The 24,436-nt window shown below is 36.9% G+C and overlaps 1 protein-coding gene across 1 annotated transcript in view; it reads left to right on the top strand.

Moving 5' to 3' along the window:
- The window catches only part of PLXDC2 (plexin domain containing 2), a 370,639-nt gene that overhangs the window by 335,093 nt on the left and 11,110 nt on the right, over positions 1-24,436 (top strand). Inside the window, exon 13 of the mRNA XM_053572952.1 lies at positions 11,618-11,778. Within this exon, the coding sequence (XP_053428927.1) occupies positions 11,618-11,778 (161 nt within the window). The remainder of the gene's footprint in view (positions 1-11,617; positions 11,779-24,436) is intronic.

Here is a 24,436-nt window from a genome sequence, read left to right as displayed (position 1 = left end):
TTTAAATACTCTTATCACACACAAAAAGGTAAATATGTGATATGAGTGGTTGTGGCATTTCGCACATACAGGCATTTCGCAATACATATATATAATATAACAAAAAATTATGTTGTCCACTGCAAATATATATGGTTTTTGTCGATTATATTTGACAAAACTCTGAAGAAAAAATATAGTATCTACAAAATCCCCAAATATGTGAAAAGTATACAAAACTTGTAAATAATGTATGAGTTATAGAAGAAATAAGGAAAATTACAAAATATTTCAATGCAATGATAATGGATACAATATACCAAAACATGTAAGATGCTGCTTAAAATTAGTTGGAAGGAAATTCATAGTTCTAAGCAAGGACTTAGAAAGGAAAAAGGTTCAAAATTAATCTCTAAGCCTCCATTTTAAGTTTAAGAAGATGAGCAGAGAACATGAGCGGAGTGTGACCTTTGGGACACGTGTAATGTACAAAAGCCCAAAAGTAATTAAATGTATACAATTATGATTTATCAATTAAAAATAGTAATTTTAAAAGGAGAAAATAAAAATGAGCAGAAAAAGTGAAATAAAAATAGACATTTGCGAATATTAGCACAGTCAAAAGTTCATTCTTTGAAAATCTTAATAAGTTTAATATCCCCAAAGAAGACCGATTTTAAAAAGTAATAGACATGAAAATTAAAACCTTTGTTCATCAAAAACTCTGCTAGGAAAATGAGAAGGCAGGAGAAAGATTTACAGTAGGCATATATAACAAAGGACTTGCACTAAGAAAATGTAACAAACTCCTGAAAATTGATAATAAAAGACAAATAACCAAAATGTAAGTGGGATACAATTTTGCCCCCGTGAAGATGGCTCAACAGTATTAATAATATTGATGAGGATGGAGTGTAATATTATATAACCAATTCAAAAATCTCTCTGGTAGTTTCTTTATAAAGTTCTGGGCTTTGGGGCCAGAAATTCCACTTCCATTTATTTATCAAAAAAATTATATTCATAAAAAAGCAACTGGTGCAAGATAATTTTTAGCAAATGTATTCATAGCTGTTAATAGCTGGAAATAGAGTCCTGTTATTGGTGAGTTCAACTTTTATTGCGTGATGATCTGAGAAAATACAAGGAATAATTTCTATTCTTTGAAATTTGCTGAGGTTAGACTTGTGACCTAAGATGTGATCAATTTTGGAGGATGTCCCATGAGCTGATGAGAAGAATGGGTATTCAATTTTGTTAGGATGAAATGTTCTGTAGATGTCTACTAAACTCAATTGTAAGGTGAAGTTTAAGTCCAAAATTTCTTTGCTTAGTTTCTTCTTGGAGAGTCTATCCAACACTGCCAAAGGGTGTTAAAATCTCTGACTATTATGGTGCTGGAAGATATCAAATTGTTTGTGTCTGTTAAGGTCTCGCGTATAAATTCAGGACCATTTTGGTTGGGCACATGAATGTTAATAAGGTATATGTACACCATGGAATGTTATTCAGCCTTAAAAAAAGATGGAGCTTTTACCTCTTTTATGTTTACATGGATGGAGCTGAAACATATTCTTCTATCTCAAGAATGGAAGAAAAAGTATCCAGTGTATTCAGCCCTACTATGAAACCAATATATAAGCACCCACACTTCCATATGAAAGCTATAACCCAACTACAGCCTGAGATAAAGGGGAAAGAAGAGAGGGAGGGGAGGGGAAGGAAGTGGAAGGATGGGTAGAGGGAAGGTAATTGGTGGGACCACACCTATGGTGCATTTTACAAGGGTACATCTTAAATTGACTAAGTGTGGAGTATAAATGTCTTAACATAATAACTAAGAAAATGCGGTAAAGGCTATGTTAACCAGCTTGATGAAAGTATTTCAAATTGTATATAAAACCAGCACATTGTACCCCATAATTGCATTAATGTACACAGCTATGATTTAATAATAAATAAATAAAGAATGTTTGATAATAGCTAGAAATAGTCACCAATAGAAGAATAAACAGATGAAGTATGAAGCAGATGAAGTCCATACAGTGGACTTCTTTCAGCAGAAAAAAGAATTACTAATGCATGCAATGAGACAGATCTACCTTAAAAGCACTGCTAACCAAAAGAAGGCAAACATGTCAGAGTACAGGTAGTATTTATTTGAAATTTATATGAAATTTGAAAAATTTTTGAAATTTATATGAAATTCAAGTAAAATCCAACTACAGGGGGCCTAAAAGTCTCCATACATACATACATAGGGAAAATGGAAAATTGTAGCTGACCATACCTTTATTTACAAAATATCCACTACCAAATTTTACCAAATGTTTTTCTACATGCTGATAAATACATGTAAAAATATTAAAATATAAAATATAATATGCATTTGTTAATTTTTCCTATTAATGGTGACCTTTCAGACACACTGTAATATACAATAATGGAAATCAGTACAAGTGTTTGTCAGGTGGGAGAATTGTTAGGGTTGGGGCAAGGGAGTGTTAGACTGCAGACCAGGGTGATTTTATTTAGTCTAGCAGTGATTCTCAACCTTCCTAATTCTGCGGCCCTTTAATACAGTTCCTGTGGGTCGAGACCCACAGGTTGAGAACCACTGATCTACAGGATTCTGCACCTAGGCTTATAGGGGAATGGAATTGTCTACATCTTGTCTCTAGTGCTGGTTACTGGGTATATACAGTCTGCAATATTTGTTAAATTGTACACTTAAGATCTGTGCATTTCTAAGATGCAAATTGGACCTCACTATAAAACAAACAAACAAACAAAAAAAACAGAAAGAAGGAAAAGAGAAGTATTTTGATGTGTTTTATAACCTAGTGTTTTTTAAAATTTCTTATGAATAAATTCTTCCAAGCTTCTTGAAATTCTGAGCTAAAACAAACAGACTTATCGTTAGTGAACCAGCTTCTCTAATTAGCAGGCATAAAATTTGCCATTTCTGATTATTTGATTCATGTTTTGCTTTAAATTATTCATAGAACCTTCCCATGTAGTTGGTAATAATGATAAAATTATTTAGCAATTATTGGGCTATTAACTATATATATATACCAGGCAGTTTTCTAACAAGAACTTTGCATGTTTAACTTATTTTATCCTCACAGTACCCTGTGAAGAAATCGCTATTGTAATCCCATTTTACACATGAAGTATCAGAAGCCCAGGGATCTAAGTAATTGGTCCAGGGTCACATGGTTTATAAGGCACGTAGCTGGGTGGTAACACCAAGGGCTCTGGTTCTGATCTACCATTGACTCTGTGGTCATCAGTCTGCTATTCTCCTATCAAAACCATCTAGCATCTCAAAAATTACCGCAGCAGCAGCTTTGCCAAATCTCAGAGCTTTAAAGTCCAATGGATGCTTACTGCTTCTCAGATCCAGTCCTCCATCACTTTGCGACCCTTGTAACTGGACATGGAAGTGTCGTGTGTCTACATAGTGCAACCTTTTTGCAAAGCTTTTTAGCCCTTTGGTGAGACAGGTTAGGTCAGGCCTACTGGCCGCCCTGCCCAAACCATACCTATTCCACATTCCACTCATGGAGCTTTATGTTTCGGGAGATTCCAGGACTTGAGGGACAACGAGTTTGATACAATTTTATAATATCCTTCCTCCCAAACAGGCTAACTGGTTCTCTCAAATCTGAGTCATATCTTGCCTGTAGTGGGGATAAGCCGTGAAACCTGAATTCCCTGAACCCATCCTTCTTACCAGCTTCACTATGTCCTTTCTACCCTTGACACGTGTGGCACTATTTGTTAGCTCTGGGAACGCAAACTCAAGTGAAATTAAACAATTCAAGCTTCTACCCAGTTTTATATTTAATTTTTTTGTTTTCTGGGTTTTCTCATTGTTGGGTTCTTTTTTCTTTTCTTTCTTTTTTTTTTGTATCCTCTAATTCTGTTTCCCTGGGGTACGTGGCACACAGAATCCTACTTCCTTACCTCCCTGGGGAGTTGCAGGAGAGAGACATCAAACCACAGCACCTAACAAAAGCAGTGTGTGGTTGTTAAGAACATCAGTGTCTATAGTTCCAATGCTGAGACACACACAGGCTCACTTAGTCTCTCTGGCCACTATATTAATCCATGGTTTTGTAGGGAAAAAAAAAAAATTAATGAAATCCAAAGGTTTTCATTAATTTTACACATAAACACTAAGGAGCTTGAAATTAGTTTAGGATTCTGCAGTTTTCAAAAGATCTGCTTATAGATAACCACTGAAGGGTTCATTTTATTTAGTCCACAGGACTTCTACAGCTAGGCTTTTATTTTCCAGGTAGTGGCTGTGGATTCTTTGAGCCTGCATGCCTCCCTGGGGGTGGGTAGGGAGTGCGAGGGCATGCGAGACGGAGCTTGACCTTTCCAGTGGAAAAACCATTCACTAAGGTGTCCTTGCTTTCTCCAATGTGTCCTTAAGCTTCCATGAGGAAGCAGGTTCCCTCTTTCCATGAATAATTTTTTTTTTTTTTTTTTTTTTTTTTTTTGCTGTTTTTGGCTGGGGCTGGGTTTGAACCCGCCACCTCTGGTATATGGGGCCAGCGCCCTACTCCACTGAGACACAGGCCCCGCCCTTTCCATGAATAATTTTAAGAAGGCTGTCCTGGTAGTGCAGCTATGATGAAGAACAGACTTATCCTTAGTGAACCAGTTCTCTATAGGAATCAATAGAATAATAATTAGCATTAATAATAACAGTATTGAGAATACTAATAGAACCAATATAGTAATCAATAGAATAACAATTAGCATGAGTAATGCTAATCACCATAGTGCAACCATTTCACTGAGGACTTGCTATACTGACACACAGTGACAAGCCTTGATAAGCATCATCTCACATCTTCACCACCATCATGGACGGATATTGTTATTTCGCCCACTTCACAGAAGAGAGACGCTGACCCTCAGGTCTGGTGATGTAAGATCCTGATGCTATTTTTGGAAGCCCCAGGCAAACTAAGTGGTTTGGACACACATTTGTCTTTCCACACTGATAGGAAGAGAGTGAAGAGGATTTCTATTCCATGTTGAGAAAACTTGATGGATTTGATAAGGTAGTAAACATTCATTGTGATAATCCTAGGTTCTGCATATAAATTAAATGTTTTAATACAAGTGGCATTATTCTGGAATGCATAGATGAAGTGGCATGAAGAGGCACTCTTGTCTCTCCTCCCAAATCTTGATAAGAGTTCGTCAACCTTATGTTTAATGTAGTCATTCATAGTCACTGTGAATATACTTGCTAGGAAAACACCACTAAATTGTGTCTGTAGTTAAAAACCCTAATGTCTTAACCTTGCAAGGGATTGGCATGGAATTAATGGAATGAAAAGAGAAACCATTCCAGGAAACCCTTTAGTTTCATATTCAGCTAAAAACTTCAGGTACCAAGATTTCTTTTTTGTGGATTACTCTATAGAAGTAGAGACGCTTAATTTTTCAAAAATAATTGTTAAATGTTTTTAGTAGAGGAAAAGAATAATGATAGACAAAGTTGCTGTTAGGAAAAGTTTAAAAGTCTTATAAAGATTTTGATTGCTGAAAACATTAAGGGACAGGTAGATTGTTACAAAGGGTAGCACATATGCATAAGAAATGGAAGGCGACAATGGATTATTCCAAGGATTCATTTTTATCTTATGATAGGTATAGACAACATAAGCCCGCTCTTTTAGATATTTGTACGTGCACATGCACCAATCACTGAATGAGAATCACTGCTATCCAAAAATCTCTCATTTTGATGCAATCGACAATGTCTTTTAATATAATTTTATGGACACTTTATTTAGCTTCATTTTCTTAGATGAAAGGTAACAGATTATCATGAAGCAAAAAGGATTGCCATACTTTCAGCCCAGAGCATTTTATATATTTCCCTGAATGGAATTTCACAGCTGCCCTGTTGTAGCACAGGCTGCAGAATTTCCTGATTTGGGCTCATGTCTAATGCACTTAGCTGTGTTCTAAGCACCTGTTTTAATATCTCTTCATAGTACTTATCCAAATCTCTTCGATGGTGATGCCTTAATATGAATTACTGAAGTATTGACATAGTGATATATAGTTGAAGTAGGTATATCTGAATACTTGAATAGTATTGACAGACTGGCAAGTATCCAAAAAATAAAAATAGTAATACTGTGATTAAGCGCTAAGAGAATTCTGAAAAATAAGAAAAAGACACAAAGCACCAGAAGACACTCTAAATGCAGTCAAGGTCATGATCATGCGTATACAAAGTAAAACAGCTAAGAGAGAAAAAAACATGAGCTCCAAAATGAGATCACTTGCAAGGGAAACTTCCAAAGGAAAGTCAATTTCGTTAACATTTTTATCACTTGATTTTCTTCCGTTACATGCTTTAGCTTATAAATGCGTTAGATAATATTCCACAGGGAGAGTCGTGCCTGTGTGTGTTTTTCATCCAAAAGTGAAACGCTAACATTGTAAGCATTTATAGCTTAACTTCCTTCTGAAGCTTAAAAGAAAAAAGAACATTTTGGCATCGTCTGTGTAAGATTTATGAATTTTGAGCGAATTTGTGCATGACTTTGTCCAAGCCATCAGCTTCTCAGTCCCCCAAAGGACATTAATACATTATGGAATTTATGGGCTGTACTGTTTCACTTTCAGGCCAGGAGAAGAGTTAGTTCTAAAGTGAGCAAAATTTCAGACAAGGAATATTTCTATTTTAGTTTTGCTTTGTCCCAAGACTCAGTAGCAGGTACAGATCATTTAAGCTACCCCTGCACATTGCTTCACAATATTAGAGAATTATAATTCTAAATACAGATTGTCAGTGTCACATGCATGACAATCCTGATGGGGAAAACAGTTACGGAAAAAACTGCATCTCAGAGATAGCAAGCGTTTACATTAAGTAGCACACTTTGAAGAGAAACGTTAATGTCCTTCCCTTTTTCCCTTCCTCCTCTTCCTATTTGCTTTACCTTTCCTTCTATCAAATGGAGTCGTAAACTTCTTACGGGGTGTGGCAAATTAAACACATTTTCACAAGGTCTTGAATTTCTTCTAATATGTACATAATTACCTTTTGAAAATGTGTTGTTTGCTATTACACCTACAACTTACCCCACAATAGCAGACTGCTTTAATATATCTGACAGTTCTTACGGTCCTCTCCATATCTAAATGATTATCTGGATACGACACAGCTCACTCACTGCATCAGGTGAGAGTGTGTTATCTTTGGTACTGTTGATTTTAGGTGTTCCATTTATGTTTCAAAATATTTCTCAGAGTGCAAAAAAGACCTTCATTTTGGAGGAGGTTCTTAAAATGTATTTCTATACTTCCTTTCCTTGGCTTGGACATTCCATTTTATGGCATTGAATGCAATGCCCTTTTTCATGAATTCCTCTTATTCTAATACACGAGGTAAGGCTAAAAATTCTCCCGTGTGTGATACTGTATGTGGGAGAGATTCTCGTTTGGTTTTTGTTCACTTTTGGACATAAGTGAAAGGACATAAGTTATTTCTACAAATACAATGATTTGAGGCCTGAAGACTGGATTCCTTCTGGCATTTTCTGGAATGTTCCCCTAACTCCTGATGGGCTCAGATGAGCTTAGTAAGAGGTACGTGCCGAAGCAGGTTCAGAGGGCTTTTTGGTCCCACTCCTATCTGCAGTCAAACTACCAGGTGACATTTCGGTTGATTGTCTTTTCCGAAGGAGTGAAATTAGCTTCTTTGAGCAGTCTTCCCTTGAGGTGGAAGAACTAAATTTCAGTTATGGAAATTACTGAGCACTTGCTTGCATTTTTTAAAATTTCAGTTTTGCATTTGAGGTGTTCATCATTTTTAACACAAAGGATCTTTCAATCTAAAGATCCCTATAAATATGCAAAACCTATACCATTGGATAGTATAGGTTTCAGTCTGATAGTGATATCATACCATTGGATAGTATAGGTTTCAGTCTGATAGTGATATCAGACTGAAAACCAAACAGTAAATGAGTTTAAAATCAAGGCACATCCTTGGAGTACGTACTTCACCTTCAGAGTTAGCAACCTATGATAAGCCGTCATAATACCTGCTCCTGTGTGGTCACCTGAAGGTTTAGCAAGCTGTGATAAGCTGTCATAATACCTGAAGGTGACCTGTGTGGTCACCTGAAGCCCATAGAACAGAGATTGTGTGTTGTGTGGGAAATGATAGAATCATTACAGAAGCAAAAAAAAAAAAAAAAGAAGAAAGGTTACATAATATATGAACGTAGAAAAATGCATTCTCCAAAACTATTTGTACTGTTTTGTTCACTCCATTCAGATGATCATTCTGAAGCATTTTGAATAGTCAGTGGCATGTGATACGAGGCTACCCTTGTAATATTTGGGGATTGAATTTGCTACATTTTTCCTTAAATCATTTTCTCTGTTTCCAGGACGTCAAGTCACAGGAAACTCAGAAATCCTTAAATATTTATTTTTTCTGTTCTAGTAGTTAGTATTGCAGATTTATGGAGATTATTTATTTTATTAAAATCATTGTCATCCAAATACGTAATAAAATAATCCTTTGTCTAGGACCAAACTAGACGTTATACAAATTGCATTAGCCATGACCATGGTGTCTTCACATCAAAAACAGAAATATAAAGGAACATTTTTAAAGGGAAGATACTATAAGTCAATCATTATTGGAACTATGAGTGAGTAATAATTGTGAGACTAAATGTTTATTCCTACATAAAAGGAATGAGATTTACCACACACTCAAAGTGCAAATCTGGTTATGATTTTATATTCCAAAGATCGTCCACCTATTACAGCAAACTAATTTTAGTTCTGACAAGGGCTCTAATGAAATAGAGCATGTCCCTTTCTCTTGCCTTCCTTTCTGGGGAGGGCCACCTCTTACCTGGTGCCTCCTTAACAGGTTCTGGTCCTCTGGTGCACTTGGGAAATGGCAGCTTGGGGTCAACTCACAAGTGCCTTGCCCTTCCCATCCTCTCTAAACCCCAGAAATAGAATCAGATGCTGGCTGGCTGGCTGGATGGATGGATGGATGGATGGGTAGAGAAAGGGAGGATAAAAGGAAAAGTGAGAGAGTCAGATGGAGGAAAGGAGAGGAGGGCAGGAGGGCAGGAGGGCTGGAGGGAAAGTAAGAGGAAAAGAGAGGGAGCAAGGTAAGGAATGATACAAGAGACTTGAAAAACATTCAAGGCTTCCTTTTTGAGTCAAGTTGGTATTTTTGCCACATTTTAAATCCATCTGATTTTCCCATGAAAGCAATGTTTCCTACTCTTGTAAAAATAAAAGCTAAGTTCACAAGATGAAATAATACCAGCATTCTTAAGAAGGAGGCCGACTTTTACAAGCAGCAAACGTTAAGTATGAAAACATAGTTTATATGGTGTCGTGAATCTAACAGTATAATTTGCTTCAATCTGCCTCATATAAAAATAGGATAATAACACAATAGCTTAGCAAGCGTGAATTAAGTGCTTATTGCAAGGCAAGTACTCTGTATTAAACACTGAATTCTCACAGCCATCCTATGGGGTAACTACTATCATTGACCACAATGTAGAGATAAGGTCACTAAGACCAGATGGATGAAGTCATTTATTGTAGCCTCATTTGATTTTTATTGGAGATGCGGTGATTCCAATAGCTGCAGCCTGTTTTTAACAGCCTCTTATTTTCCTTCTTTTTTGCTCTCTTGTTTCCCCCTACTCTTCCACCAAACCTGGATGGATATATCTATAATGGCAGACACTGACTTGGGACCCAGTTCCAAAGAAGTGACTTCTTAGAGGCACAATGATAATTCTTTAACCATCTTTTAAATTAATTTTCTTTTCTTGAAATTACCAGGCTCCATTTTAGAATCCTTTGCCAGAAGAACTCATGGCATGAAATATAAAGACACAGCAGGGCGTGTAATTAAGTGTTAATTAAGTAGGCATTGATCAGAGGTTCGCAGTTCAGACTTTGAGGCCAGACTGATTGCATTTGAGTCTAGTTCTATCTTAATAGCTTTGCAAACTTAGCACATTTCTTAGCACGTCTCTCTGTTTCCTCATCTGTAAAATCCAAATAATAATGCCTACCTCTTAGAGTTGTTGATTTGATACTTGCAAAGCAATCCAAATACATCTGATGAACTCTAAGTGAATTTTCAGATAATGAATTACTCTTAAAATTGTCCATTCTTTCACTAATGAATTTCTATGTAAGGAAGCCGTTAGAATTTTGAGCTTTATTAGATTTGGAGAAGGATTACTGAACATCAACAGAGGGTCTCAAGCAAAGAATAAACAACACCCACAAAAATGCAAAGGATGAATGGGAAGTGTGTTAAAAGGTCACGTTGCTCCACTGTGTCTGGAATCCGTTAGTTCATGTGGACCACAGGTTCTCATAGGCAGCCATGGGTTTTTTTTATTATTAAGAAAATTTTTTAATGAAAGAAATAAATCAGTGCTTATTAAATGAGGTTTAGTGTTTAAACCTCAAATTAAAATTAAATTAAAAGAAGTGATTAAAACACAGAGGAAAAGGATAAAAATAACAAAGATAAGGGAATTGGTAAGGGAAGAGATGGGAACCACTGTTTGGGAATTTACATGAGTCTTAAAGAATTATCTAATGATTCAAAAATACCGATTATATTATGCACTGAGATACAGTTACCTGCTCCCCAGGAAGAGCTCTAAATGCCTGAGGAATCACTAAAGATTACACAATTTCAGAATAAGAGAAGACTTTAGGGGTTAGTTGTATGTGGTCGGTTGATTTTGGTTTGAATAGCTAGTACTTTAGAAATTTAATTCCTCCCTTTCCTAACTCTGAAAACAAGTTATCACAGAGGAAGGCACCTCAGTAAGAGTTGGAGGAAATGATACTGGTCTGTGGTATAGTGGAATATTTTCGTATGCTGTGGTGTTGTTCCCTTTAGATAGTGATAAAACTATTTAAGGGTCATTTAGCATCCATCTGTTACACTTTTAAAGAAAATTTCTGTTTAAAACAGATTTTTGAAAACTATGCTTCGAGTTCATGCCCAGACTGTCAGAAAATGTCTGTGTAGCTCCCCCAAAGATGTCTGATATCCTTCAATTTCAAATCCCCATGAGAAAAAGAAAGAAAAGCTTTCAAAAAGCAATCCGTTTTACTGTAGGTATCTTTGTTGGCTTAATGAGAAAAATCAAATGTACAATTCATTATACAGTTAATTGGAATTAAGAGGTTGTTGCCAGTACTTTTAGAATAAAGGTTGTTAATTTTGTTTATTGAAGTTGAAATTCAAACACAGTTCTAAGTGTCTTCTTATTCATTCATATGTTGGATTTTTTCATTGCCCATACGAAGAGCACCTAGCCTCTGAAAAATTAGTATTGTGAAAAAGAAAAGTTGTACTGGGCGAGGCCTGTGGCTCAAAGGAGTAGGGCACCGGCCCCATATACCAGAGGTGGCGGGTTCAAACCTGGCCCCGGCCAAAAACTGCAAAAAAAAAAGAAAGAAAGAAAAGCTTCAATGGTACTTCGTTAAAAATCATAAAATATCTCCCTAGAAAAAATGCAAGCTTAAGGGTGTTTCCATGAAGGTCCTGACAGCTGGCCTGTTCTTTCAGCGTCCACAGACGACAGTGCGGCCGAGAAGAAAGGGGGTTCCCTCCACGCTGGCCTCATCGTGGGGATTCTCATCCTGGTCCTCATCATAGCCGCAGCCATCCTTGTGACAGTCTATATGTATCACCACCCGACATCGGCAGCCAGCATCTTCTTCATCGAGGTAGGCACCCAACCACACCAGTTGGTGAACCGTGTCCATCTGCCAACACCACCTGCATTTCTTATTTAGCATGTGATTTCTCCATCTTCCAGTTACAGGCTGGTTGATTTCACACACGTACACAGTGACAGATTGCTTTCATAGGATGTGTTCAGTTACCTTATCTCAGGAGCTTTCAATGAAATAAGCTGTCTTGCCTTTTATAGATCTAAAGGAAAATAGGAACCATACTTTATCCTTTTGAACCTAGTGTGTTAACCAGCTGTTCTCCTGATCCTGGGAGGAAGTATAGCATGTCCATGAGGCCAAAGACTTAGTTTAAATCAATTGCTCTGTAAACACTCATTGAATATTGTCTGTGTGCACGATGCAATATGCCTGCTATCAAAATGCTCATGAACTACTTAGGAAACAATTGGTCTTCGCAACAAAATGACAGATATCAGAGTAAGATAATGGTATTGTGCTATTGCCATTTTGTGTAACGTGTGTACACATATTTGAACATGCTTATAAATGTGGGTGCCCACACACACATGCACAGTACCGTGCTGAATCAGGGCTGCTATGGTTTCACCTAGAGTATAGATTTAGTACCAGTGCCCAGAGCAAAACAGGTGGGAGGATAAAGGGCTTTGCAGAAGGAGCCAGAGTGAAGTCCTGGGGTCTAGAAAGCAGAGACAGTGAAACCCAGAGACCAGTGGTTCTGGTCAATATGACCTGATCATCTTCTCACCCCTGGAAGGTTGGATTTCCTGAGCTCCCTGGGTGTGCACCTTGACATCCATCTTACTGGGGCCACTCCTGTCCTCTCACCAAATTATACTAGAAGTATTAGAGTCCTAAATGAAATCCCTTGCAGAATTGCAAAAATGTAAGAGTTATTTCTAACTCATTGTGTGACACACAGAAAGTTGTCTTGAATTTTGTTTACTTGTTGGGTGTGAAATTATAATGCCTTTTACACTACAGAGATAAAATGGTGTTTGCCTCCCATAGTAGGGAGGGGGAAATGTAAATCAATTAAATAATTGCTTAGTAGTCCTAGATGGCTCACAACTGTCTGTAAAAGAAAGTAGAGGCTTTGGTAGACTGGCTCTTATCTGTCATTTCAGTCTTCACTCTGTGGCTCCCCAGTGTGGAGTTGGCACTGTGGTCAGATTTCACTCTTTTCTCTTCGCTGTTACACACCACCAGTTCTCCATGCTATAAAGACGTTGCTCAGCCTATTTCCTCCACCAAGAAAGTCTTCCCATTCCACCTCAGTTCTTCAATGCCATGTACCTTTCTTGGACTATCCCCCTGTTTGGGCAGCTGAAAATAATCTCTCTTTCTCCTCTGAAACTCTATCTGCATTAATAGCTATCTCTGGAATTCACCTCCTCTTTGCATTAGAATTAAATATGGGCACCATTTATTCCAGCCTACAAGACTTATAAACTCCTTAAGACTTAGATTAAATAACTTTAGTTTCTTTCAGAAAATAGGTAATCTACCAATATTTCCTAGAAGAAAAATACATAGTAAATATCCTAGGACATTTCGTACTTCCAGCAAAATCTCACACGAGATACCTTCTAGAAATAGCATCCTACTATCATAGTCACTGGGAAATTGCCAGGCGTCTCATTCCATTAGAAAACTGTTAGTAAGTGTTGTTAATGTGATGGTTTTTCTTGGGAGAAAGTTGACAACTTTCCCGAAGTTATGAATGCATCCCTCAAAGAGCTGATGAGTGACAAGCCTGAAAGCCTCGGGGACTAAGCAGACATCAGGCTGTGGCTGTGGCTGCAACCCATCACATGTTTAAGAGTTTTCATATGCTTTGCTGTTTATTTCCTAACATAGAAACAAGATACTGTGAAATATCTGATGGTGACGGTATTTGCTGCAAATTGCACAGTATATAGAATCTAGTTAAAGATAGTTGCCAGCAATCCCTAAATAATTACAAAGCAAGACTGCAAAAGAGTGGGACTATTTAATTTTTTTTTTTTGCATTTGTTGTGTTGAATCAGTCTTGGTTATATAACCAGAGCCTACATGCCCGCAGGTGTGCGGAATGTGTTTGCACGTATTTATAGAATATTAGAGCTAGAAGGAATCTTTGAGACAGTTAGTCCTATACCCTCATAACACAAAGGGACAGATGGGCTCAGAGGATGGAACAACTTATCCAAGGTCAAAGAGCCACAGTTCTAGGAATAGCTCCATCACCTTTTCCCACTAAAGTCTTTGAAACAGAAGTATTCAGCAGCCTCCCCAGCTTTTCTCTTCTCTGCCCTTCTCCTTCCCTTTGCAGCCACTGCCAGTGTCTGGTTAAATCACTCCCTGTCTGACACCCTGCTATGGTCATGCGGTTCCCAGCAGCTGGTCAACAGATGATTTTTAGAAGGCAATAATCATAACTTTACTATTATTATTTTTTTTTTCTTGAGACAGAGCCTCAAGCTATCTCCCTGGGTAGAGTACTGTGGCATCACAGCTCACAGCAACCTCCAACTCCTGGGCTCAAGTGATTCTCCTGCCTCCGCCTCCCAAGTAGCTGGGACTACAGGTGCCCGCCACAATACCTGGTGATTTTTTGGTTGCAGCCGTCATTGTTTGCCAGGCCCGTGGATTCAAACCTGTCAGCTCAGGTGTATGCGGCTGGCGCATTAGCTGCTTGAGCCACAGGCACTGAGCCTAACTTATTATTAAAGCTGACCAATGTTTGCAAAATCAAAACATAGTCCATGATGACCACACAGTTTGTGCCATGCCAGACCTCTAAATTAGAAGATTTTGAATTACTGATTAAATTAGAACTGTTGTTGCATAAATTGATTGCATATATTTATATTGTTTCTCTTGCTTTGTGATGTTCCACATTATACTCCTATCTAATTTTAAAATGAAATTCATGGGTGGTGCCTGTGGCTCAGTCCCATATACAGAGGGTGGCAGGTTTGAACCCGGCCCCAGCCAAAACTGCAACAAAAAATAGCCAGGCATGTGGCAAGAGCCTGTAGTCCCAGCTACTCGGGAGGCTGAGGCAAGACAATCACCTAAGCCCAAGAGCTGGAGGTTGCTGTGAGCTGTGACGCCACATCACTCTACTGAGGATGACAAAGTGAGACCCTGTCTCTAAAAAAATAATGAAATTCGTGTGCCTTTTTTTATTAGGAAAGTCTATCATTCATTATAGAAAAATTGAGACAATACAGAAATGTACAAAGGAACAAAAAAGAAAGTCCCTAATGGTCCCAGCATGTAGAAACAATCATTATCAGTATTTTAATTTATTCTCTTCTGTAATTCTTATGGGCACAATTAGGCATTTACCCATTGAACACGCTTGTGATTTCACTGTAATGCAAATTGATTAGTCTTTCTTAGTCTTTCTAAGAAAATAACATTTTTCTATTTGATTATAAACTGTTTGCAGAAATGATTTTAATGTTTTATACTGTTCCATTGAAGATTCATTCCATAGCATTTAGTGATTTCTTCTCAAGGAATCAGGGGGTAAATCAGAAACACTAACACATACCTTCAAGTCAAAAAGAACTTCATTTCACTCAAATAAAGACTGTCTGTGTTAATTTGCTGCTATAACAAATTGCCACAATGATCGTTGCTTAAAACAGCATCGACATCTTACATATAGCTCTGTAGGTACGATGTCCAAAACCTGTCTTGCTGGGTAGAGGCAGGGTGTCGGTTGGGCTCGTTCCTTCTGTAGGCACCAGAGGAGAATTGTTTCCTTGCCATTTTCAGCATCTGAGGCTCCACGCATTCCTTGGCTGGTGATCTCTTTTCCCTTCATTCCAATTCTATTTCTATCCTCACATTTCCTGCTACTAACCTTGACCCACTCGCCTCCTTCCTATGAGGACACTTTGATTATCCAAGTGACAGCGTTCTCAACCTGTGGGTCGTGACCCCTTTGTAACAATGAAAATACGTTGCAGCAGTAGGAAGGTTGAGAACCACTGATCCAAGATGATCCCTCCAACTCAAGGTCTTCAGTTTAATCAGACCTATAAAGTTCCTTCGCCATGTGAGGTAATTATTTGCAGATTAGGACATGGACGTCTTTAAGAGGCCATTATTCTGCTGACTGCAGACTGTAAGATGCATCACATGATACCAGTTAAACCGTAACACGCCCGCCCTAGAGCACACCCGTCTTTATCCTACTTCACTAAGCCCGTCCCTCCCTCTGTGTTATGAGGGAATAGGACTAAACTATCTCAAATCCAGCACCTGTGTTTACTCTCTGTGCCCGTGTTACTCTCTAAGCGCAGTTTATCTACCTTGCTGGACAGGCTCTACTGACCCTGCTGGACATTCTTCTTACATTTTTACATCACCAGGCCTTAGAATGGTGGTTTTCAACTGGTGTGCCATGAGAATATCTTAGGTGTGCCGCAAAAAATTTTAAAGATCATGATTTAAATTACTTTTGAAAGATGTTCAAAGCACAGTAAGTATATTCTTTTTTTTTTTTTTTACTCTTTTTTTAATCAACATAATTTAAGTGTGCCGTGCAAGTTTAACTATAGGCTCAAGTGTGCCAGGGGATAAAAAAGGTTGAAAAACGGCCCTCAAGTATAAAATACATCCCAATTTCAGTGATATTAAAATATGACCAAATGGGTATCTTGTATATTTCACAGTGAAATCCAGAATACACTGAACTCTACTGTGAACAAGTTTCTGTTAAACGGTGTGTATTCTGTGATAAAATTTAATGACTCTGCCCCCGCGTAGAATCCCAGAGCTCTTGCAGCCCATCTCCTCTTGTGGAGCATTGGGGCTCTTCCTATTTGTTTTTCTCATTTTAATTTTTGAACATATAGATAGTCACAGCAGATATTTATTAACTTCATTACTGGAAGTGATTTACACTTACTACCTCATGTAATCCTCCTGACAACCCTATATGAGGCACTCAGATTATCTCCAGCTCATGTATAAGGAATCAAAATACAACTCATTAACAATATTGAGGTAGGTCAGTAGAGGGGCCAGGACTTGAACCCAGGCTCTCCAACTTCGGGAGCCATAACCTTAACTGCTTAGGCTGTGCTGCCTCTCTGCGTATAAAAAGGTTTTTCTTCCTAACTATATGTAGAAACACAGAGTGATGTATCACCAAGGACATATGTCATGTCCTCCTTAGAACAGACTTCCAAAAGTGGAATCTGGGCTGCGCCTGTGGCTCAAAGGAGTCAGGCACCGCCCCCTTATAGGGAGGTGGTGGGTTCAAACCCAGCCCCGGCCAAAGAAAAGTAAAATTAAAAGAACAAAATAGTTTAAAAGAACTTAGTAAATATCACCAAAATCATTACACCAGTTCACATGGCGGTTGTCATTGTCTGTTTTTCGTGATGAAAATGACAGTGGCTGTTATCTGTGCATTTTGTTCTTACAGAAAATATACACCAATCATTACACATTTTGTGGACACAAACACCCTTCCTCATGTGAAATGTTTACATGGGCTTTAGCTTGTTTGTAAGAAGGAAATGCAAAAATAAAAACACGTCACCACCCCATAAACTGCATAATTAAACAAGTGAATAACTGTTCATATCCTATGTCTGCTTACACAGGATCAGGTACAAGAGTTCCATTCTCCTAAAACATCCAGGCATCATTTGATCAAGCAGAAAAGTCTATTTTTTACTGTTATCTCTTGTATTTATCCATCATCCCCCTCAGATCTGAGACTGAGTATTTTCATTGGCTTTTTACTAGAGAGCTTGCATTTTGAGTTTATCTGTCAAGCTTTTCAAAGTAAATTTCAAAAGGATATCTGATGATGGGCAGGTACAAAGAGATGTAAAGACCATGGGAATCCATGAATCAGAAGAGGGAGGGAGTGAGGGGTAAAAACTCACTTTTAAAGTCCAACGAATGCCATTTTGGTGATGGACACACTGAAAGTCCCAACTTTAACATTATGCAAGGTATTCACATCACAGAAACATTTATACCCCCTTAAGATTTACAAATAAAATAAAAAGGATATCTAATTTTGACTGAAATCCATCACAGTTTATAAGAATGTCTATATATTCTTAAAACCTTTGCAAAGCAAAATTTATTATCTTGAAATAAATGGTAGAGAATGGATGTTAAAGTGTATGTTCTATAATTTTTAATAGATTTTTGATAAAATTAGTGTCTCTGCGTAAGAGTCAATATGTGTTGGGTTCTATGTTAAATTTAATGGTTGGTGAACATTTCTAGGCAAAAATTCTGTGATTCATAATAAATTTCATTGTTGCGTAAATGTAGGTAGGTCACTGAGATACATGTTTGTACTATTGAACACTATTCTTCATATATCAAAGAGCTTGAAATAAAGTATGATCTAAGTGAAGGTCAAGAAAATAATTATAAGGCAGTAATCATATGCAATCAACATTCCTATGAAAAGATTCTATTTGGACTGTAAGAAGAATGATGTAGGCTAGCCATCTCACTGAAAGAATTAATGTTGAACACCATCCTTGATTTTTCTTAGTATATTTAAACAATGGCTAGTCTTTGGACACTTATGTGAAGGCTTGATTATTCCATACAGATAAAAATGAAATGAAACTGACAAGAACCGAGCAATAAAGATGATGAAAAACCTTGGAAAAAAAGATTCTACGAGTAAAAAATTGAAGTTTTTTTTTAGAAAATAGAAAAGTAAAAACTAAGAGTATGAAATTCTGCTGCTACCAAGAGCTATGTGCAATATCCTTAGAGAGAAATTGTGTGAAAGGACTAGTTTAAAATGGGAAAGAAGACAGACAAAATTGTAGGAACAATGCCCCTGTGTTCCAGGAAGGGACTGAGATTGTGCGATGGTGATGGAGTTTGCCTTCAAATAGAGGTTATAACTCTAAGTGCCATCCTGGCCTTGTTGGAGTGGGTAGAGACGGATGACAAACATATCTTACATTGGGCTTGGCTTTCATTTGAATGTTTAGTGTTATAAGAGAGGCAGTCTTTACAAAATGTTTGATAAAATGTTACCTTTTTTTTTTGAGCAGGAAGGTATGATTAGCCAAATCACCAGGGATGTAAGAATATACTATGATCTTTATGTTTAAACTTGCAATTTGGTCATAAGTGGTATTACTATTATCCTTATTATTTGGGGGGGGGTGGTGGAGATCTGGATATACATTCATTAAAAAAATTAAGGAAGTCAGTAAAAATAGTTCATAGTCCTGAAGGAGAAAACAGACTCACCATTTTTAAGTTGTGCTTGAATTAGAAGTTACAAGATGGTTTTGACAGTAAAACTTGAACATACATGTCTGAATATCAGTCATTGTTCATATCATGCTTTAAAATCCTTGTCATTTCTGGCAGATCCAAATATCTGCATTTGGTGGTACCCAGGGTTTTCTATCAACAAAATCTTAGGATGTCAATGCAAAAAGAAACCTTAACAGGCATAGAGCTGTGGGGTTCTGGAAGTTTTCCAAAATGAAGTGTATGAATTCTCCAAGTATCTACGGGTATATTTCCTTGAGGGTTCATGTTTTGCATAAAAGACTTGAATGAATTTTACATTATACTCAGTAAGACAGACATGTGTTTGCTGCAAAATAATGATTCCATACACTCTTCAACCAATATTAACATTTCAGAAGATGATTTTTGTCTCTTCTGTAGCTGTACCACCCCAGTTATCCAGTTCTACAGGGAGTCCAAAGGTCACCCATAAAGTCTCCATACACAGGGAAAATGGGAAATTGTAGTGAAATGTACCTTTGTTTACACAATATTTCTTATAAAATTTTACAAAGGGGTAACCGATATTTTGTAACTTTTTTGTTAAAATTTTATATTGAGTGTTTTGTAAACAAAGGAACATTTAACTACAATTTACTGCCATTTTCTCTATGGATGGTGACTTTATGGGCAACCCTTGGGACACCCTGTAGATACTATTAAATCCAGATAAATTCAAACCAGCAGAGACATCTGTTTCTGGAACCTAAGTGGGCAGCGTCCTGTCTACGCCTTTGTTGGAGTCAAGTACAGCGTAGAAATAGAGACTCGGAATGGGGAAGCAATTTGCTTGGATCATTTGACACCCAGTAACAGAGCCCAGACTTCAGCTCAGGACTCCTCATCCTGGCCCTGTCGCCCACACAGCTCCAGCAGCGACGTAGCAAGAGGCATTTGAGTTTGCCACTCAAGGGGATTCTCCAGCCCAAGAAATATTTGTGGATAACAAGGACCCGTGGAGAATATGATTAAAGAACTGCAGGCAGCTGTAGCCCTCAACTTTTCCTGGCAATCAATGGTGCCACCAGGAGAGGAGCCAGAGAAAGGAGTTAGGCAAGGATTCAAAGGCTGCTGGTGGAGAGAAAAAAAAGGGTCTGCTGGAAGTTTGGCATCTTCCTTTGCAGCTGCTAGATGAATAGCTCTTGGGAGTGTAGAAGCCATGAGCCAAGACTACCACAGGTCCTTTTTTTATCTTGAAGTCACAAGTTGATAATAACTGAATTTTGCCCTTAATGTATTTCTTCATCTTATTTCAGCCTTAAAACTCAAGGGGAAAAAAAACGATTCATTGAAATAAAATACTTCTTATTTTTATTTCTTAAACAAGGCAAGAGCTGGTTTCACTTTTGATGAACTGCTACAAGGAAGGGGAGATTAGGCACAATCTAGCTGACATAGTATTGACTCCCTCATTGAAGAAGGTATCTGCTAGTGACAGATTTACAGAAACACAGCAAAAGGAAGGAAACACAGGTAGTTTAATTAGGGCACTTCGTTTGTATGCCTATGATTTCCTTTCCTCAGTTTCCATTCTAAGATGCTAAAATTGTATTAATGTACATTACTGAACGTTCAGTTCAAATTCATGATGATTTGGTGATATATGTAATCACCAAAACAATATTTCTTTTATAGATATCATCTTTAATTTACTCTCTGGGTAACATTTTCATTTCAGTGCCTAGAACTAAAGTAGTGTTTGTAATTTAATGAAACATTGTCTTCCTTTTATTGGAAAGAATTATGAAAAATATTGGATGAAATATTTTATCCTCCACCTCTTAATTACCTTCCCCTAACTAAATATTTTTAGTGGCACATAAGATTACCTAGACAGATAATGATAGAAGTATAATCTTCACAGGGAAGCTTTTCATAGATGAAAGAATCAAAGGAATAAGTAAAACTTGTAGAGCCACAATTAACTTGGGCATTGGTAAACCTGAATTATGTCAGTTTAAGTACATAATATCCGTTTTACATATTTCACTCCTCTTCAAGAGAAGATCACTCTCTTGACAGTACCAATTGTGAAATAATTTCTTCCTTGTGACTTTAGTAACTGTTCTGGTAATTGTTCTTAGTTAAAATAAATGCATACATCTTTCTATTTGAAGAGACAGATGATAGAAACCTTAATTTTAGCAACAATTCTCACTTCACAATAATCATGAGTTTATTCATTTATAAGATTAGTTTTCCACCAATTTCACTTAATGTAGTATTTTCTGGCAGAAATACAAAACAACTAAACTTAACAAGTCAATCATTAAGGAATACTTTGGTTTATAAATAATATTAGAATTTTTTGTGATTATAAGAATATTGTAACTTAAAATTTGAGTTTCAAAGATCAAAAATGTAAAGATATTTCTTATAAATAATAGCAGTAATCATGCTTTTTGTAATTCTATCAGAAGTGGTCAACCAAAGGTATTTGTAATTTACAAATAGATTAAGATTATTTTGCTCTATTTTCTGGTGATCACTCCATAAAAATTTTCCTAATGAAAACCAGATACTTTTCAATTGAAAATTATAGCAATTTTCTAGGGGCAACACCTATGGCTCAGTGAGTAGGGCACGGGCCTCATATACTGAGGGTGGTGGGTTCAAACCCAGCCCTGGCCAAAATGCAACAAAAAAAAAAAGGAAAGGAAGGAAAATTATAGCAATTTTCTCACATCACATAGTAAGTAGACAATAGGTCAAAACTGTTAGTTTCATGTTTACTTTCCCTACTCTCAATTAATTACCATATTTGTATTCTAACTAATATGGTACTTAAAATACTATAGATAAAATGAATTTTGAAAAGATGAACTTCATTCGTAAATCAAAAATCATTTTTGTGAAATATTATAGGGCCAAAAGCACCTTGGCACAGTTTTTGAAGAGAAAATTATATTTGCCTTGTGAAAAATGCGGAAATCTTCTATAAAGAAAATAAGTTCATCATCATTATTCAAAAATCTTCTTACAGCTTTAAATCTGAGGATTCTCATAAAGGCTAATCCTCTCCTAGTAGTATATAAGATGTTTTTCTTATTCAGGTTGAATTTATGTCCTGTATTTATTATCCTCTCCTAAGAGTATGTAAGATGTTTTTTTTATTCAGGTTGAATTTCTATCCCATATTTTTTTCTTAGTTTTTCCCTTTGGTGTTGACCTTTAAATATCTAACTGTTCATAGCTTGTAACTTGACTTAAATACGAAATATGTACAAATTTACTTAATGCCACATCAAGTTTTCCCAGTATTAAAGAACCCTGAAATTTAGTCAGAAATAATATCAGAATTTACAATTTGCAGTATGTGGCTGTCAATTTTAACATTTATCATATGTCTTGTGAAAAGCAGTTTGGTACCATCAACAGTAGTGGCATCCATTTTTGGACCCAGTCAGCTTCAAATGTGTTCAGTGGAGACACTGAGAATATTAAAGACTTGGAACTTAGGTTGAGATAGCTGCCTTATTCCCCATGGATTCAGGGAATAGACACAAGAATTTGGGGGAAGATGCTGTGAAGATACAAATATGGACTCATTATAAGGACCAGTAAATCCGGGGTGCTCAGAGATGCAGTAGGCTTGGAGTTCCTCAGCACCAGAGATACGTCAGCATTCAAGAAGACCTCTGATCAAGGACATTAGAAGTTATTTAGACATTACATAGAAGTGGTTAAACTAGAATAAATTGAAAGTTCATCTCTCCCTGTAAATCTAGGATATTCCGAATTCCTCCACCCCTGGTGTTGTAAATGTCTTAGAAAGACACACAAAAAATGCAAAGTGAATGAGAACTGTGTCTGTGCATGCTTGCTGTTTATGAAGACACTTTATGGGTAACCCAAAGAGAAAAAATAAAACGCAAACAAAGAAGACCATAGTTGTCCTGTCCAGAGAACAGAATTCCTTATGAAGTAAAACCTGGGAGAAAAGCCCACCAACTTTGATAGTGTTGGGTAATGCCTTAGATGTCATGCTCAGGTTTGCCTTTAGTGAAAAGTCTGCATAAAACCAAAGGAACTGATCATTAAAATAACAAGTGACATAAAGTTCTGTAAACAAATCTTTTCCTATAAGGAGTTACTTGAAACAGAAGGCACTAACATGGAGCTGGAGAGGTCAGGTGCTGTTATCTGCTCTCCCCCCTAGTATGAATGAATTTCCAAAATTTTACTAAGGTGAGAAATCAATGGTTAAATGGGTATGCTTTATTTAAATAGGTAGGAGAAGCATACTAATTTAACCACTAGTTTAACTAGTTTAACCACTTACATAATGTCTGAATAAATTTTAAAGTCCTCTGAGAAGTGATTTGCCTAATGCTTTAGTGCTTAAAGCTGGCAGAATCAGGTACCACTAAAATCCAGTCGAAAGAGGACAGCACAAAAAGCAGAGATCTTGCACAAATTCCAGCTTTAACTTACAACGCTTTGGGTGACTTTGGGTCAATTCCTCAAGCATTCCGTGCAACCCAGCCAATTGTCGAAACCAAATTTGATGACTTCTTCTAAGCAACCTTCACCAGTGTTAAAAGCACTATGTTAAGTAGCAGTCAGTTTCAGACAGAAACTACATGACTCTTAAGATTTATTGAAGCTATTTAATTATTTCCCATTCCACTTTCGTTTAGCAAGTGTTGATAAAGAAGATAAGAGGAAGGGAAAAAAATGATGTAAATAATCCACAAACCATATTATCAACCCCTGAGTATTACACCATTGATTATACAATAAAAAACATTTGTTTTTATAGGTTCTAATTGGTATATCGGAGTCATTTTGCTTTTCTTATTTCTTTTTTAATTCATTCTCAAAATGTCGCAAAAGGAGTGATTTCCAGAACTATAACCTGGTTCACACAATATTGCTACAACAGTTATCAGTAGTTCTTTATCACAGGATAAATGCAATGTACTCTCAAGGAAGCTTTTGTGGAGATAACATGAATCTTTGTAAAGGACAGTAATGACCATCAGTGGAGGCCCTGAGTCAGGAATGATTAAACACTGCTATTAGTCAGTTAATAACACGGTATCAAAAATACAATTACAAATGCATCTGTAGTGTCTCCGCCACTGATCCTCTAAGTTGCATATTCCTTAACTTTTATTTTCCTACCTCACTAATCCTATCTTTCCTCAGGATTGTTCTCCTTCTATTACAGTCTCTCCAAAATTGCAAAATAAATAAGGCTCTTCAGATTTGAAAAGAGATACACCATTTTGGAAACCGCTTTTTCAAAACAGAAGCTTAAAAATAACTACAAAGTTTGCTATCTGCCTTTTCAACTTTCTCTAAAGCTTTTAATTTCATTGAAATGTACACAAATTAAAAACAGCATGATTTACTGTTCAGAGACAAAAAA

The sequence above is a fragment of the Nycticebus coucang genome, chromosome 20 (genome assembly GCF_027406575.1).
Source record: "Nycticebus coucang isolate mNycCou1 chromosome 20, mNycCou1.pri, whole genome shotgun sequence".
NCBI lineage: Eukaryota > Metazoa > Chordata > Mammalia > Primates > Lorisidae > Nycticebus > Nycticebus coucang.
This window is presented reverse-complemented; position numbering and strand designations above follow the sequence as displayed.